This window comes from Sander lucioperca, chromosome 9 (assembly GCF_008315115.2).
Source record: "Sander lucioperca isolate FBNREF2018 chromosome 9, SLUC_FBN_1.2, whole genome shotgun sequence".
Taxonomy (NCBI): domain Eukaryota; kingdom Metazoa; phylum Chordata; class Actinopteri; order Perciformes; family Percidae; genus Sander; species Sander lucioperca.
In genome coordinates this window covers 36,768,984-36,782,558 of record NC_050181.1, presented here as the reverse complement: position 1 = coordinate 36,782,558, position 13,575 = coordinate 36,768,984, and the positions used below count along the sequence as shown (strand labels likewise).

Genomic DNA, 13,575 nt, shown 5'->3' with positions numbered 1-13,575 from the left:
CGGATCATTGGTCTGACTGGTTGAAGGACTATCCAGAGGCATTTGAGCGGTGTCCGTTGGTGACGCCCCTTTGGAAATGGGCTGCGAATGAAGCTTGCCCAGACCCACTCTTAGTAACAACTGAGAAGGGTCTGGTGTCAACCAGGCTATGGATTATAAGCACTGACAATGTTTTTTTGCCCAATCCAGGAAAAGACATCCCGGTACAGTTGATTCATATAGCACAGAGTAGCTTAGATGTTGTTAGGCTTAGGTTAACAAACTAGCCTGGAGTAAATGACAAAAAACAGGAGCCACACATGAATAAAGATTTTAAAAAGGAAATGTATTGTGAACTTAAGCTTGAATAAATGCAATAACAGGGTTTCCACGGGTTCTTAAAATGTCTAAAATTTAAAAATCTAAATTTTAGGCCTTAAAAAGTCTTAAATTCGCTGAAGTATTGTGTTCTAGGTCTTAAATAATTTTAATCAGAATCAGTAAGTACCCAATAAGAGTAAGAAGAGAGCAAGTCAATAAGTGTATACAGTAAATAAGTAACATATCTACGATAAGACATGAATAAAAACGTTAAGTAGAAAGATCGTACAAATTCTATTGTAGTACAGTTTACCATAAGAATACACATGCAACGCTACCTCTAAGGCTCTTTTTTTATTATTATTCTGTGGTGTTGTAGTTCTTTCTTTCGCTAGTCCAAATATAATTTCACTGTATAACGACTACAAATGAGACCAACATTTACAACTTATATTGCAGCCAATCAGCTTTCGTGTTATTGGCGTGAGTCTCTTTTGGATTGTACTACAGACACAAAACGGATTTTATTCTTCAACTATGGGGAAGTGCAAGTTAAGCAATACTTGGCTAGTGCTAGTTGATGTTGTGATGAAGGTCTTAAATTTCATTCATAATGATCTTAAAAAGGTCTTAAAAAGTCTTGAATATGACTTGGTGAAACCTGCAGAAACTCGGAATAAGGAACATCAGGCATGAACACAAAACACAAAACCTTCATGCTAACTACAGTAGCATGTGGAGGCCGGGAAGGAAAAGAAGAGAGTGATGTCATAACTAGCGCTGAAGATCTTTGCCCGAACCCGACAGGACCCGACGGGTTCGGTCTTCATTTCTATCATTTTACACGGGCTCGGGCCGGGCTCGGGCTTGCGCAGTAAATGAGCGGTCAGGTGATGCTTTTCGATTAGCGCGAAAATTAATGTTGAGGAGGTGAAACGGAGGCTGGCTTATTTTATTTCTTTGTTCCAACTTCCAAGTGGCCTATAGCCTACATTAGTCATGAATAAATGATGTTAACAAATGTATAAATGACTCATTCTTGACAAAAGGCAAACGAGCTGTGTGCGTGCGCACATTTGAATAATGTTGGGCTGTAAATGGGTTCGGGCTTTTAAAAAGCTGTCAATCGAAATGTACTTGTCGGGCTCGGGCCGAGCCTAACTTTTAAGGCCTGATTACAGCTCTAGTCACAACACGTAAATGGACTGAGGCCTACACTATAATTATATTCCAAGGTGTTGGTGTTAAATTAAGATTCCACTGTAATTACCAAAGAACATATATATTTGGGATTACCATTGTTTGAATTAAATCAGGCCTGTTTGTGTTTGTGTTGAACAGCACTGGTTAAATGTCAACAGCATGTCAGGGTTGACCTTTTAAATATTCCACTTAGACTGCAATCTTTTTCTAACCTAAACCTAGGAGCTTTGAGTGCCTAAACATAACCATTACATTTAAGCAACCCTTTTAATGACGTAAATTTAAAAAGAGTAACATTTTAAAACAGGGTTGATTCCCTATATGTGTTCTATAATGTATCTTGGATATATCGTACAAAGAAGTGGTACATACATAAAATATAATATATTAAAATATTACTGAAGCCAGCACAAAGCTATAAGTTGGTGTAAAGCTGTTCCTCCCAAGAGTGATGGCTGGATATTGATCAGGAAAATGAGCCTTTTTAGAGAATACTTTTGACAAAAAGTGAACTGAACAAGCAGCCTAATTGGAATAACTGCAAATGAGAATAATCCATATAAATGTGTGATTACCGTATGACAACTATTTGTTCTGTTGTGTTGTTTTTGTACCGCTGCCACATGTTACCACTTTCAAATAAGTTTTTTTTGTAATACCCGTGGCATTGGAAAATGGCTTCCACATTGTCCTCCTGAGTCCAGTTCTAGACTCTTTAATAGATGAATTACAGGTCAGTTGCATTGACTTGAAGGTATTAAATAAAATATGCATTTCAAACACTCACAGAGACACAGCTGTCGGGGGGGGGGACAAAAGCCACAGCCACGTCAGGTTTGGTGCCATGTTTAAGACTCCAGCTCTAATGATTCATGACACTTCTAACTGAAGAGGAGGAATGAGTTCCTCAGTAATTACTATGGAAATGTGTTCATTTCCCATCAGACACAGACACACACACACACACACACACACACACACACACACACACACACACACACAGAGCCATGCACCCATAGAGACTACACACACTAACACAGATACACATCCAGCAGTGATGGGGAAGTGTTTTGAACGTGGGTTTTGCAGGATGTGTGTGTGTGTGTGTGTGTGTGTGTGTGTGTGTGTGTGTGTGTGTGTGTACGCCCCCACAGGATTATCACAGTTGGAGCAGAGGTGTGACCCATGTCCCCATTCCACATATGCTCTAAGCACATGCCCCAAAGCACTGTGTGTGTGTGTGTGTGTGTGTGTGTGTGTGTGTGTGTGTGTGTTTGTGTGTCAAGGGGGTAATGATAGTCCCTTGGTGTTTGACTGGCTTGAGCCCAGCTGATAACCAGGTGGGGCCCAAAGAACATTATGCCCCCTCCTCTTTATCCCCAAATACCAGCAACCAGTCTCTACCCCTGTGTGTGTGTGTGTGTGTGTGTGTGTGTGTGTGTGTGTGTGTGTGTGTGTGTGTGTGTGTGTGTGTGTGTGTGTGTGTGTGTGTGTGTGTGTGTGTTTGTGTGTGTGGCTGTATTCCCAAGACAGCCTATTGATGTCTGGGTTACACCATGCATTCAGCTGTGTAAAATCAACACAAGGATTAAACACCAAATGACTGAGATTTACTGAGCCTAGCGAGACCCCACCTTTCTCCATTTCTGTCGCTGTTTGTCTCTCAACCTTACGCTTTAATCCGTTTCTTTTCCACTCCTCTCTTTTATTATTTTTTGTCTGTTTTTTTTTTTCGAAATCCAACTTCTCCTCTTCCCTATTTTCTTCATTAAATCTTTGCTTGCCACAGTATTTCTTTCTGTCTCCTTTTCTCGTCTGCCCTCCTCCACTCTGCTTCTTTAAATCACATGTGCTGCAGATTCCCAGTTACTCTTGGCTCTTAGCCCAAATCAATTTATCTTCATGATGGACGGACATAACCGACTGGTTGCTGCTTTACCTGTACAACAGTCAAGAAGGATTGGACAAGAGGGGAAAAGAGGAGAGAAGGCTGTAGTATTTACGTCGTGTTTAGTAACTCGTTATATGAAACTTTTATGTTTTTTGTCTTAAAATGTTTGTGCTGAATTTAAAAGATCCGTAAATCTCAGCGACAGTGTTATGGGTGATCAGGGGCTGTTAAACACTGTTTGAGGCGGAAGCTCGACAAAGTGGAAAGAAAATACACTGACACAATTATATGACATAAGAACACACGCATACACACTCACACACACACACACACACACACACACACACACACACACTAACAGCATCCCCCATTGAGGTCTGTAAAACACTTCACACCTCACAGCTGGACGGCAGGATTGAGTTGATCAATTTGTCAATATTTTGTCTTGATCGTTGGACTGACCTGCGCTGCAGGGTGTGTGCCTGTGGGCACAGTGGGGTGGGGAAAGGGAATAGAGGTTTGTTTTTGTGTGTGTGTGTGTGTGTGTGTGTGTGTGTGTGTGTGTGTGTGTGTGTGTGTGTGTGTGTGTGTGTGTATGTGTGTATGTGTGTGTGTGACGCATGATAATATTGAAGGCAGTGGTAAACAGCCAGAGGGGTCCATAGATGGGTAAAGAGAGGAGTGCATTAATAGATCTGCCTCTATCAGGACATCTATGACACACACACACACACACACACACACACACACACACACACACACACACACACACACAGGCAGTGTAGAATTGACAGGTAAACGCAAAGAAAAATAGTTAAAGTAAAAATTGTTTTTTTTCATCCAGGCTTATACAGGAGTGGGCATGTACTGTAGAAACAAAAGGAAATCTCTAGTTGTTCATACACACAGCTGGCAATGCACAGTGCAGCACAGGATTCCTCTGGAAAGATTGTAAATGTAATATATCAAACACCTGTGTGGAATTGCACACACACACTCAAGGGTATGATGTTTCGTAGACGTGCCATGAAGCTATATTGGTATCTGGTGCTGGTAGAAAAAAGTCTATGCATATACAGAATCATAATCCAGCTGTGCATTTCTTTTTCAGGCACTGTGGATATATCAAAGCCAAGCAGGACCCCGATGAGGAGAAGATGCAGTTCCAACACGGCCGAGGTAAAGACACAAACGCATACACACACGTACAGTATGTATAACTGTTTGTATGATTATATGTTAAAATGGGAATGTTTCACTTTATCATGTGATGTACCGACATTCATCACTGCAGTCAGTAACATTATAGCATGATGCATACAAATGTATTTGGTTTTTGTTTGTCAAACTCAATGATTTATTTTAATATTTTTAAAAATGTAAGTTTAAGTTTATGCAAGCAACTTCACACCATCCTAAAATGGTTGGAACACTCTAGGAGCAAAAGCACTCCAAAGTGGCAACATGCTGACAATTACTGTTTGTTTATTAACATACAGCAGTCTTTATTTGCATACCTTCAAAATGTATCATAAGTCACAGTTAGTCAGTCAGTCAGTTAGTGTACATACATCTCCAACTTTGTAGCACTCTCAGCTGAGCTAAACCACATTGTTTTAAACTTTCTTGCATTAATTTTTGCTGGCAAAAGCGTAGCTCCTTATGGGTTCCTGTTAAAATTCTGAGTCATTTTAACACCATTGCTATCAAAGTAGTTATGTGTTTAATTATGTAACAATTTGCGATGTAACAGAGCACCCACGCTCAAGCACTTATTTCAACATGCATTCACTTTTCTGAAATGTCAGCCTCCTTAGGAGGAAACCATTTCCCTAGAGTGATCAAAAACCCTATTAATACTGTTAACTTTTCACAATAAATATATATAACTATATTTCAGTACATTTAGCATTCATCTTTTTTTTCCCCCCATTTCTCCCCTTTTCCGCTCATGCAGTCAAGCTGCCAGGCAGCAGGACTTACATCCATCCTCACACTTACGAAGACCCCAACCAGGCTGTCAGGGACTTTGCCAAAGAGATCGATGCTTCCAATATTCGCATAGAGAGAGTCATTGGAGCTGGTGAGTTGGCAGTAAAACAGCAGTAGACTGTATCAATAACTCCAAAGACAGAAATAATTCACTCTAATTCAAATTACTACTGCCTTTTTCTGTGTGTGTGTGTGTGTGTGTGTGTGTGTGTGTGTGTAGGAGAGTTTGGGGAGGTGTGCAGTGGTCGGTTGCGTGTTCAGGGAAAGAGGGAGATCTACGTGGCCATCAAGAGTCTGAAGGCGGGATACTCTGACAAACAGAGGAGGGACTTCCTGTCTGAAGCCTCCATCATGGGACAGTTTGACCACCCGAACATCATCAGGCTGGAGGGGGTCGTCACAAGATGTGAGTGGTTGCGGAACCGTTGTAGTCTTTGTCTTTGTCTTTGTCTATGTCTTTTAATACAGGTACAGGTGGTGTGGTGTGATGAATTCAGTTCTTGCACGGGAGAAGACCTCGTCTCTTCAGAGTAACTGTTCTTATATACAATCAATTAGGGCTGCACAATAATCACAGTTTCATCACAATAATCACAATATGGACTAGTGCAATATTTGTTACAGGCAAAATATGTGTCAAACCAGTCTGGATTAAGTATTGTGGTGCTACAGCGACGTCCCGGCCTACAACTCGTGTCCTACAGACTAAAGAGAGTTGTTTGTTTGTTACAGATCCTCGCAAAAATCACATATATAATAATTAACCCTCCTGTTTTCCTCGGGTCAAATTTGACCCATTTTCAAAATTTCTATATCAGAAATTTGGGTTTCTTTCAACTGAATTGTCCCGAAATAACATGGATGGTTCCATACAATGCTCTTCACAAGTGAAATTAAGGATCAGATCTCTACTTTCATTGAATTGTGGGTGTTGTGTTCAATTTCATAGCATTATCCTGACTAATAACTTTGACTTATCTGTGATTATCCATTACCTTCATTCCTCTGATCTTAACCATTAGTCCAAATCATTCATCATTTCTGCTTTTTTCTTACCCAGAAATTAGGTATTATTTCATATAAATGAGGTTTATTGACCATTAATTCTGAAAAAAATAAGTGTAAAACTAGTGTAAATGAGTTGGTAATAATAGTGCCAAAAATGTTGAAATAAGCAAGCAAAATGTGAAAAAAAACATCAAAAAGGTAAAAAAAAAAAAAAACAGTGTCTAAAATAGTGTTAATTTTGACCCGGGAGGACAACACAAGGGTTAAAAATGTTTTTTTTTAAATGACAATAATGATACAAAAATGATCATTCCCTCCAATACAGTGGATCCTATCACAATCACAATATCAGCCAAAATAAATCGCAATTAGATATTTCCCTCATATCGGGCAGCCCTACAATCCAGTATCTTCAAGTCACCAAAAGGACAACAGTTGTCCTCATGACAGAGACTGATTGAGTCATGCATTTTACAACATACGTTTCCTGAGCTCTTCCTGAAATCACAAGTCATGTTAATGTATTTCACAATACCCTTCGATGTGTAACCACTGCCCTCCCTGGTGTTATAGCCTAACCATTTGTCAGAAAAAAACATGATCCTTTGAGACTTTTGCCTCTCAGTTGACTGTTAATACATTAGTAATAAACCTTACACTTCATCAAACTCAATACATGAAGTCATCTTAAATCTACAGTCTAAATGTTTCCCGTACCCTCCCTCTCTGTATGTGCGCTGCAGTGAGTGAGTGAGTCCGTCTGTCACATAAGAGACTGAGAGCTGTTGGTGATGTAAATAAGAGCTGACCCTGGATCAGATAAAAGCTCTGTTGCCACAGTAACACGTTGATGACACATGTGCGGTGTGTGCATGTGAGCAGCCACTGTCCGCCTCTCAAGCGCCCTGTTTACTTCGCATGATTGTGTTAGGCAATTAGAGCGAGTGTGCGCGCACGTAGGTGAGATAGAAACAGGCCTGTTTCGACAAGATGGCTTATTCGTTATCGCTCTCTCAATCACACGCTCTGTCTCTATCCATCTATCCCTCTCTCGTCTGATACCTCACGCTCCTGCTCTCTCTCTCTCTCTCTCAGTCAGTGTCCATCTAATCTTCTCATTCAATCGCTCCCCACTTGTCTCCTGTCCTACTAGCACTCTCTCTTTGTTTCCCTTTCCTCAAACCCAGAATACGTCAATGCTCAGCCAGCTTAATTTGAAAATATGTTTTTATTTCCATTTCGGTCCTACGGCAACACTAAAGGCACAGCTTGCTCTGGAGTTTTGGCTGATGGTTTCTGTCGACGCATCCCCTGGAGCTCTTTACTTGACAAAATTAGTAGAAACCACCACAAAAAAAAAAAAAGCCTAGTCCTCGCTGTACTCGGGGATCCCTGCCTTTTAAGACCAAACAGTTATCGTTGGAAGTCAGTTCTCATAATATGTGAAATGGTTCAACAATTGCAAATGTCAAGTATTTATGTGATCACGAGCTACAAAGCCAACTGATGTTAGGTTTTGAGATTATAATCATCAGGCTGGTCAGGGGCAGTGTGAATTTCAGAGGACAGCTCTGACCCATTCTGTGATCTCTTATTTTAAGGGCATTTTCACACCTAAAAGTCCGGACCAAGGTCCGAACCTACGTTCGTGTTTAATTACATTGTATAGGCTACACTTTCCATGACATACCTACGGCGTGTCGTCACCACGTACGTGTGTTGCGTCTCCCTTTGATTGGTGAGTAGACGGGCGTGCGTCTGACGTTTGCGTGTTGTCATTTTGGCATTTTTTGGCGGGTAGTCTTTTCCGTATGAATGAACAAATGAATGAGCAAATCCCCATTGCGTTATTATGGTATTAATACCAGCAGCAACAACGTCAGCACCAACTGCAAGCGCAGCACCAACTAAATGTCGGCATTTTTGCGAGTGTTTTCTAATTGACTTTTAATGTTTTCGTCTGACCAAATTGAAATGAAATATCTAATCTCCTCCTCCTATTATCACCCAATTCTGTGTTACACCTTCAACAGCCAACTTCATACCAACTTATTACCACTAGTTTTACACTTCTTTTTGGAATTCATGATCAATGGTCATGTAATGCATTTAATGTACATGACATTTTACGGACATTTTGGAGTTAAAAAAGCAGAAATTATGAATTATTTAAACCAATAGTTAAAATCAGAGGAACATTTGTTGATGGATTATCACATACTTCAACAGATGTCAAAGTTTAGTCAGGGTACTGTTTTGAAACCATTTTGTTATTCTTAATGGCAGCACATAATCACATCTGTGGTCTAGGAAGAAAAGAGACTCTATAAACTGAAATAAAATACCCAAAATTCAATTAAAGAATCCCATGTTTCTGATACAGAAACTATGAAAACGGGTCAAATTTGACCCTAAGACAACATGTAGGGTTCATGTAGTTTCAGGACTCTTCCTCTCTCCCCCCTCCTGCTCATGTTCCTCAGTGCCACTGCTCTGTTCCTCCTCTAGTCTGACACCTTGTTATGCAGATGTTTGTTAGAGATCTACAGACAAGCAAACGGAAGCGGGAGATAGTCGCTACGAAGAAACAGAATTGTAAACATGCAGGCAGACAAATAAACCCCCGCTTTCCCCCCCTCCCCTCGCTTCCCCTCACTCACATACACACAAAGATCTTGAGTCCATCACACACCGGTGCTCAGTGGCACTTAGGCCAACAATAAAAGAGCAAATGCATATGCATAGGCTTTTATCATGAATATTAATAATTCATAAAGTTAATTGGATGTGTTTTTTAGCCTCATGAATATTCAGCAGCATGCATATTAAGAATGAGAAACCTCCGTGCATTTCTTATTCACTTCCTCTCTCTCTCTCTTGTTGTCTACATAATGATTGGTGTTAACTGTGACCTTTGGTTAGCAGGATTAAGGCAGTTTGTAGAAGTAGCAAGCAAGAAACTAAATCAAATGAGCTTTTTTTTTATATTCTGGCAGGCTGACATGTAATTACAGCATTGTCTTTTCAATGACACACCCCATTCTGATAAAACAACAAACAAAAAAACAGAATATTGAAATGTTGTGGACAGCAGCGGAGCTGGCTGTGAAAAGATTGGCTTGACAAGCATCTTAAACTTAATAGGGCGCTCTTTACCGTGCTCCATGAACATAACAATGTGCGTGCGCGTGTTGTTTGTGCTGTTTTGTGCATGTAACGAGCATCCGTCTACTCTTACACGCGTTTCTTTGTGTCTCTCTTCTCACCTGTCTTCACGGCACATTGAGAAACTAGCGGAGCAGTAATTTCACAGGTCACAGCCCGGGGTGTGTGTGTGCGCGAGTGAGGGGGTGAGAGTTGAGATGGGTCAATAATTCCTTCAGGCCTTTTCTTTCCCAGCACCAGCTGGTCTCTTCACACCGCCCTCAGTGTAATCAGGAAGGTTGACCCTGACTGCTCTGGGCTCAGGTGTGCCGGATTGGTTCGTGTATAGAGTCAGCAGTTATAGGAGTACTATCGGTTGGAGTAGTACTAAGAGTAGAAGTAGTTGTTGTCACAGGCCTGCTGCAGCAGTAGCAGAAGTAGCTGTGGTATATAAAGCAGCAGTTGTAACAGCATTAGTAATGATACTGTGGAAATATCAGAAGCGTTGGGGCCTTTTTACACCTATAAGTTAGGACCATGGTTCATGTTTTTGTTACATGTTAAACATTTGATCCGGTTAGTTTTGGTCTCACACTGCAGTTATGCAAGCGCACTAAAGAACTATACATGACATAACTACGTCCTGTCTTCATCACATACGTGAGCTGCGTCTCCCGATACTTGTAACTGATTGGTTAGACGGGCTTCCCCGTCCTCTCCTATTCTCTCTCTAGTGTCAGAGTTTTTTTTTTCCAGCTGACTGCTGCTCTCCCCGTGCTTCCGCTCCTCTTTTTGTTGTTGTTGCGTTGTTGGGAAGCAAGACACGGGAACTTTACTTGGGTTTTGAGGAACTGCAGCATTTGTTCAGTGACAAACTGAAACCTACACGGTACATTTACTGCGACTTAACAAGTAAACTGCTTATTTCTTCTCTGCTCTGATAGCCGACTGCTGTCTGCTCTGAGCGCATCCACCGTCACACTCTCTCTCACGTACACACTAAGCACTGAGCTGTTCATTATAACACGACAACTGCCACAACTTCCTGGATTTGGTCCGAAATTCTGCACCATCCAAAAAATGCTTTCACACTAGAAACGAACCGGGCATTGGTTCAGTTTGATTCAGACTGAGACTACCTCTTTTGGTCGGACCAAATTTCATGTGTTTGGTCCAGGCCGTGGTCCTGTAACACTGTCAGCATAATAGTACAAGTACTACTAGTAGCCGTAGAAGTAGGGGTAATACAGTACCCTCCAGAAAAACGCGATTATGCGATCACATAATTCAATGCATAATCAGCAATCAATCAATTTTTCTGGAAGGACTGAGTAGTGGTAGTAATAGTAGGGGTAGTGATGGTAGCAGTTGTGGTAGTTATAATGGTTGTAGTGGTATTTATTTGAATTATGTAAAATACAGAATAACTTTTGTAGTTATATTGTGTTGGGTATGTTATTTTGGCTGTCTGCATTTTCCATTTTCATTATTTTCTGTGTGTATGCATGTGTGTGTTCTCTCCGCTTAAAACCTCATAAGCCCTCAGCCCCTCTCGTGTGCCACTTTAATAACCTACTCTGCTGTCTGTCACCTGATTGTTGCTATTGTCATGCTAATTAGAGTGCCACATGCTAAAAAGGAGAAAAAATAGATCTTTCTTTTCTCTATCTGTCTCGCTACACATCAGGAAAGTGCGGCCCCCCCCCCCACCCCCACCTCCTTATCTTCCCTTCATCTCCCCCGTCCCTCATTTTATACATCCATCCTTTACAATCGCTGCAACAATCGGCTCATTTGGAAAACCCTCAATTACTGAGCACCATCTCATCTTCCCCCATCGTACACAAGCACACACACACACACACACACACACACACACACACACAAATCTGCCCAACAAAAGTGCTGTTAAAACCGGCAAAACCACCCACCCATCGTCTGTTTGAAGAAACTAGCGATTAGTTTTAACTGTGTGTCTTTGTGCATTGAACAATGAGAGTTTCAATCTTTCCTGTGTTTGAAATTCATGTTTTGAATACGTATGCAGATCTGGAGATTGGACTGTGAGGACAAATGAGGAAGAGGAGAAACAGGAGGGGAGCGTAGAGAAAAGGTGACGACGGGTGCGGGACGGTGGGAAGAAGGGAGGAGATGGATGGATGAGATAGAACACAAGAGCGAGGAAATGAGAGAAAGAGGATGGGGCTTGAGAACAAATGAGGGCAACGTGGGGTGAGGAATGTGCGAAGAGATTTGAGGAAAAGAGGGGCGGATAGACGAGAGGAGGTATGGCGAGGAGACAAATGTGAGGAAATGAGAGGAGATGAGAAAGCGAAGAGGGGGGAGGAGAGGTGAAGAGAGGAGTGGAGATAAGGTTATTGAGTTTCTGTCTTACTGTTTCTCTGCACCCTCACATGGTGCTTCCCAGAACAGAGATCTGTCCTGTGTTAAAAGCATTGTATCACTTAGTTCAGAGCCTTAACATTAATCAATACAGCAGTTATTTCATTTTCTCGTTTGTACCTTGGGCCGTCTCATTCAATAATGCGGTAATGCGGCCCACTGGCGCAAACACAGATAGCCACTCATAATGTAATTGTCCAGATGTATACAGACTGCATCACTTTCGTTTACACTCACACCAACTCACACAGAAACAGCCTCTCATAATGTCATTTACTAGATATACTGTATATAGCTAGTCTCTATCGCTTTGACACACACACACTCATGTGAGGCCTAAATGATCCGAGCTCTATCCTGGGGAAAGCAGAGACAACACTTTCTACTTTCACCTAATGAAGAGCTGTAAAAAAAAAAAAAAAAAAAAAGAAAAAAAATAGAAAGAAAAAAAGTGCAAACTCCTTACTGATCGTTCCATAACACACTCCACCTGGCAGAACATCAATACCCAATCTGCGCGCACACACACACACACACACACACACACACACACACACACGGTATTTTTAGCTCCACAAATGGCTGCGTTATTTCTAAAGGTGATGAATGGCTATAAATTTGAATGAATATGAATGTGATTAGTTAATTATGTGCTTTCAGGAAGAAATTGAGGAGCGCTTATGAATGTTTGGCGGAGAGGAGCTCTGCGACGGGTTGAAGAGGCTCCGTCCTGCCTGTGTGTGTGTGTGTGTGTGTGTGTGTGTGTGTGTGTGTGTGTTTGAAATGTGGATGGCATGCGGTGAAGTCGCAAGAAGTGAAAGGGATTCATTGTATCGTCGAGTGTGCGTGTGTTTGTGCTGGCACTTGACAAAAAGAGACGGAACCAGCTTATATACAGCGCGAGTGGCCGGTTTTATTGGTTACCTTTGTTATCTTCCAGAGTTGTAGGGATAAATCTGTATGGCAGGGGTCCAGATGATGTCTAGTGATCGCAGTGTGTGTGTGTGTGTGTGTGTGTGTGTGTGTGTGTGTGTGTGTGCGTGCATGCCAGGCTCACATGGTTCTCTAAGCCGAAACATCAGAATGAATGTGTTTCATTGTGCTTCTCTCTTGACCGCATCTAACGACGTAAGCCTGAAAGTAATATTCTCTTTCACTGGTAACATACATGGCCTCACTCACACATGCACGCATGCACACAGACACACACAGACACCTCCCCAGGTGGACAGAAGGCTGTAAAGAGTCAGACCTCCTTTTATGTGGGATAAATCCCATCAACTGTTTTATCCGTCACTGTGACAAACACACACACAAAAGCACACATATGTTCACCTCTGATCAGAGCTGAAATCAGGCGGTCATCATTGTGTCACCTCACCACCCCCTACTTGCCATGCCCTGAAACCAGCTCTGTCTCTCTCTCTCTCTCTCACACACACACACACACACACACACACACACACAGAGCGACACACCACACACAACACAGGCCCCGTGTGGAGATAAATGTGACCAGCAGTCCTCACCCCGAGCAGAAGAAAATCCAATTCTCTTTCACTTTTATCCCTGAGACTAATGTTTCTGTCAGAGAAGACACCACCACCAGAGACCAGGCGACTCTGTTTGTGTGT

The 13,575-nt window shown here is 41.7% G+C and overlaps 1 protein-coding gene across 2 annotated transcripts in view; it reads left to right on the top strand.

The window, feature by feature from the left end:
* Window positions 1–13,575, top strand: part of epha4b (eph receptor A4b) — a 102,860-nt gene that overhangs the window by 79,668 nt on the left and 9,617 nt on the right. For both annotated transcript variants that reach the window (XM_031281181.2, XM_031281180.2), the window contains exons 11-13: window positions 4,506–4,573; window positions 5,352–5,477; window positions 5,607–5,792. In XM_031281181.2, coding sequence (XP_031137041.1) covers window positions 4,506–4,573; window positions 5,352–5,477; window positions 5,607–5,792 — 380 coding nt within the window. The remainder of the gene's footprint in view (window positions 1–4,505; window positions 4,574–5,351; window positions 5,478–5,606; window positions 5,793–13,575) is intronic.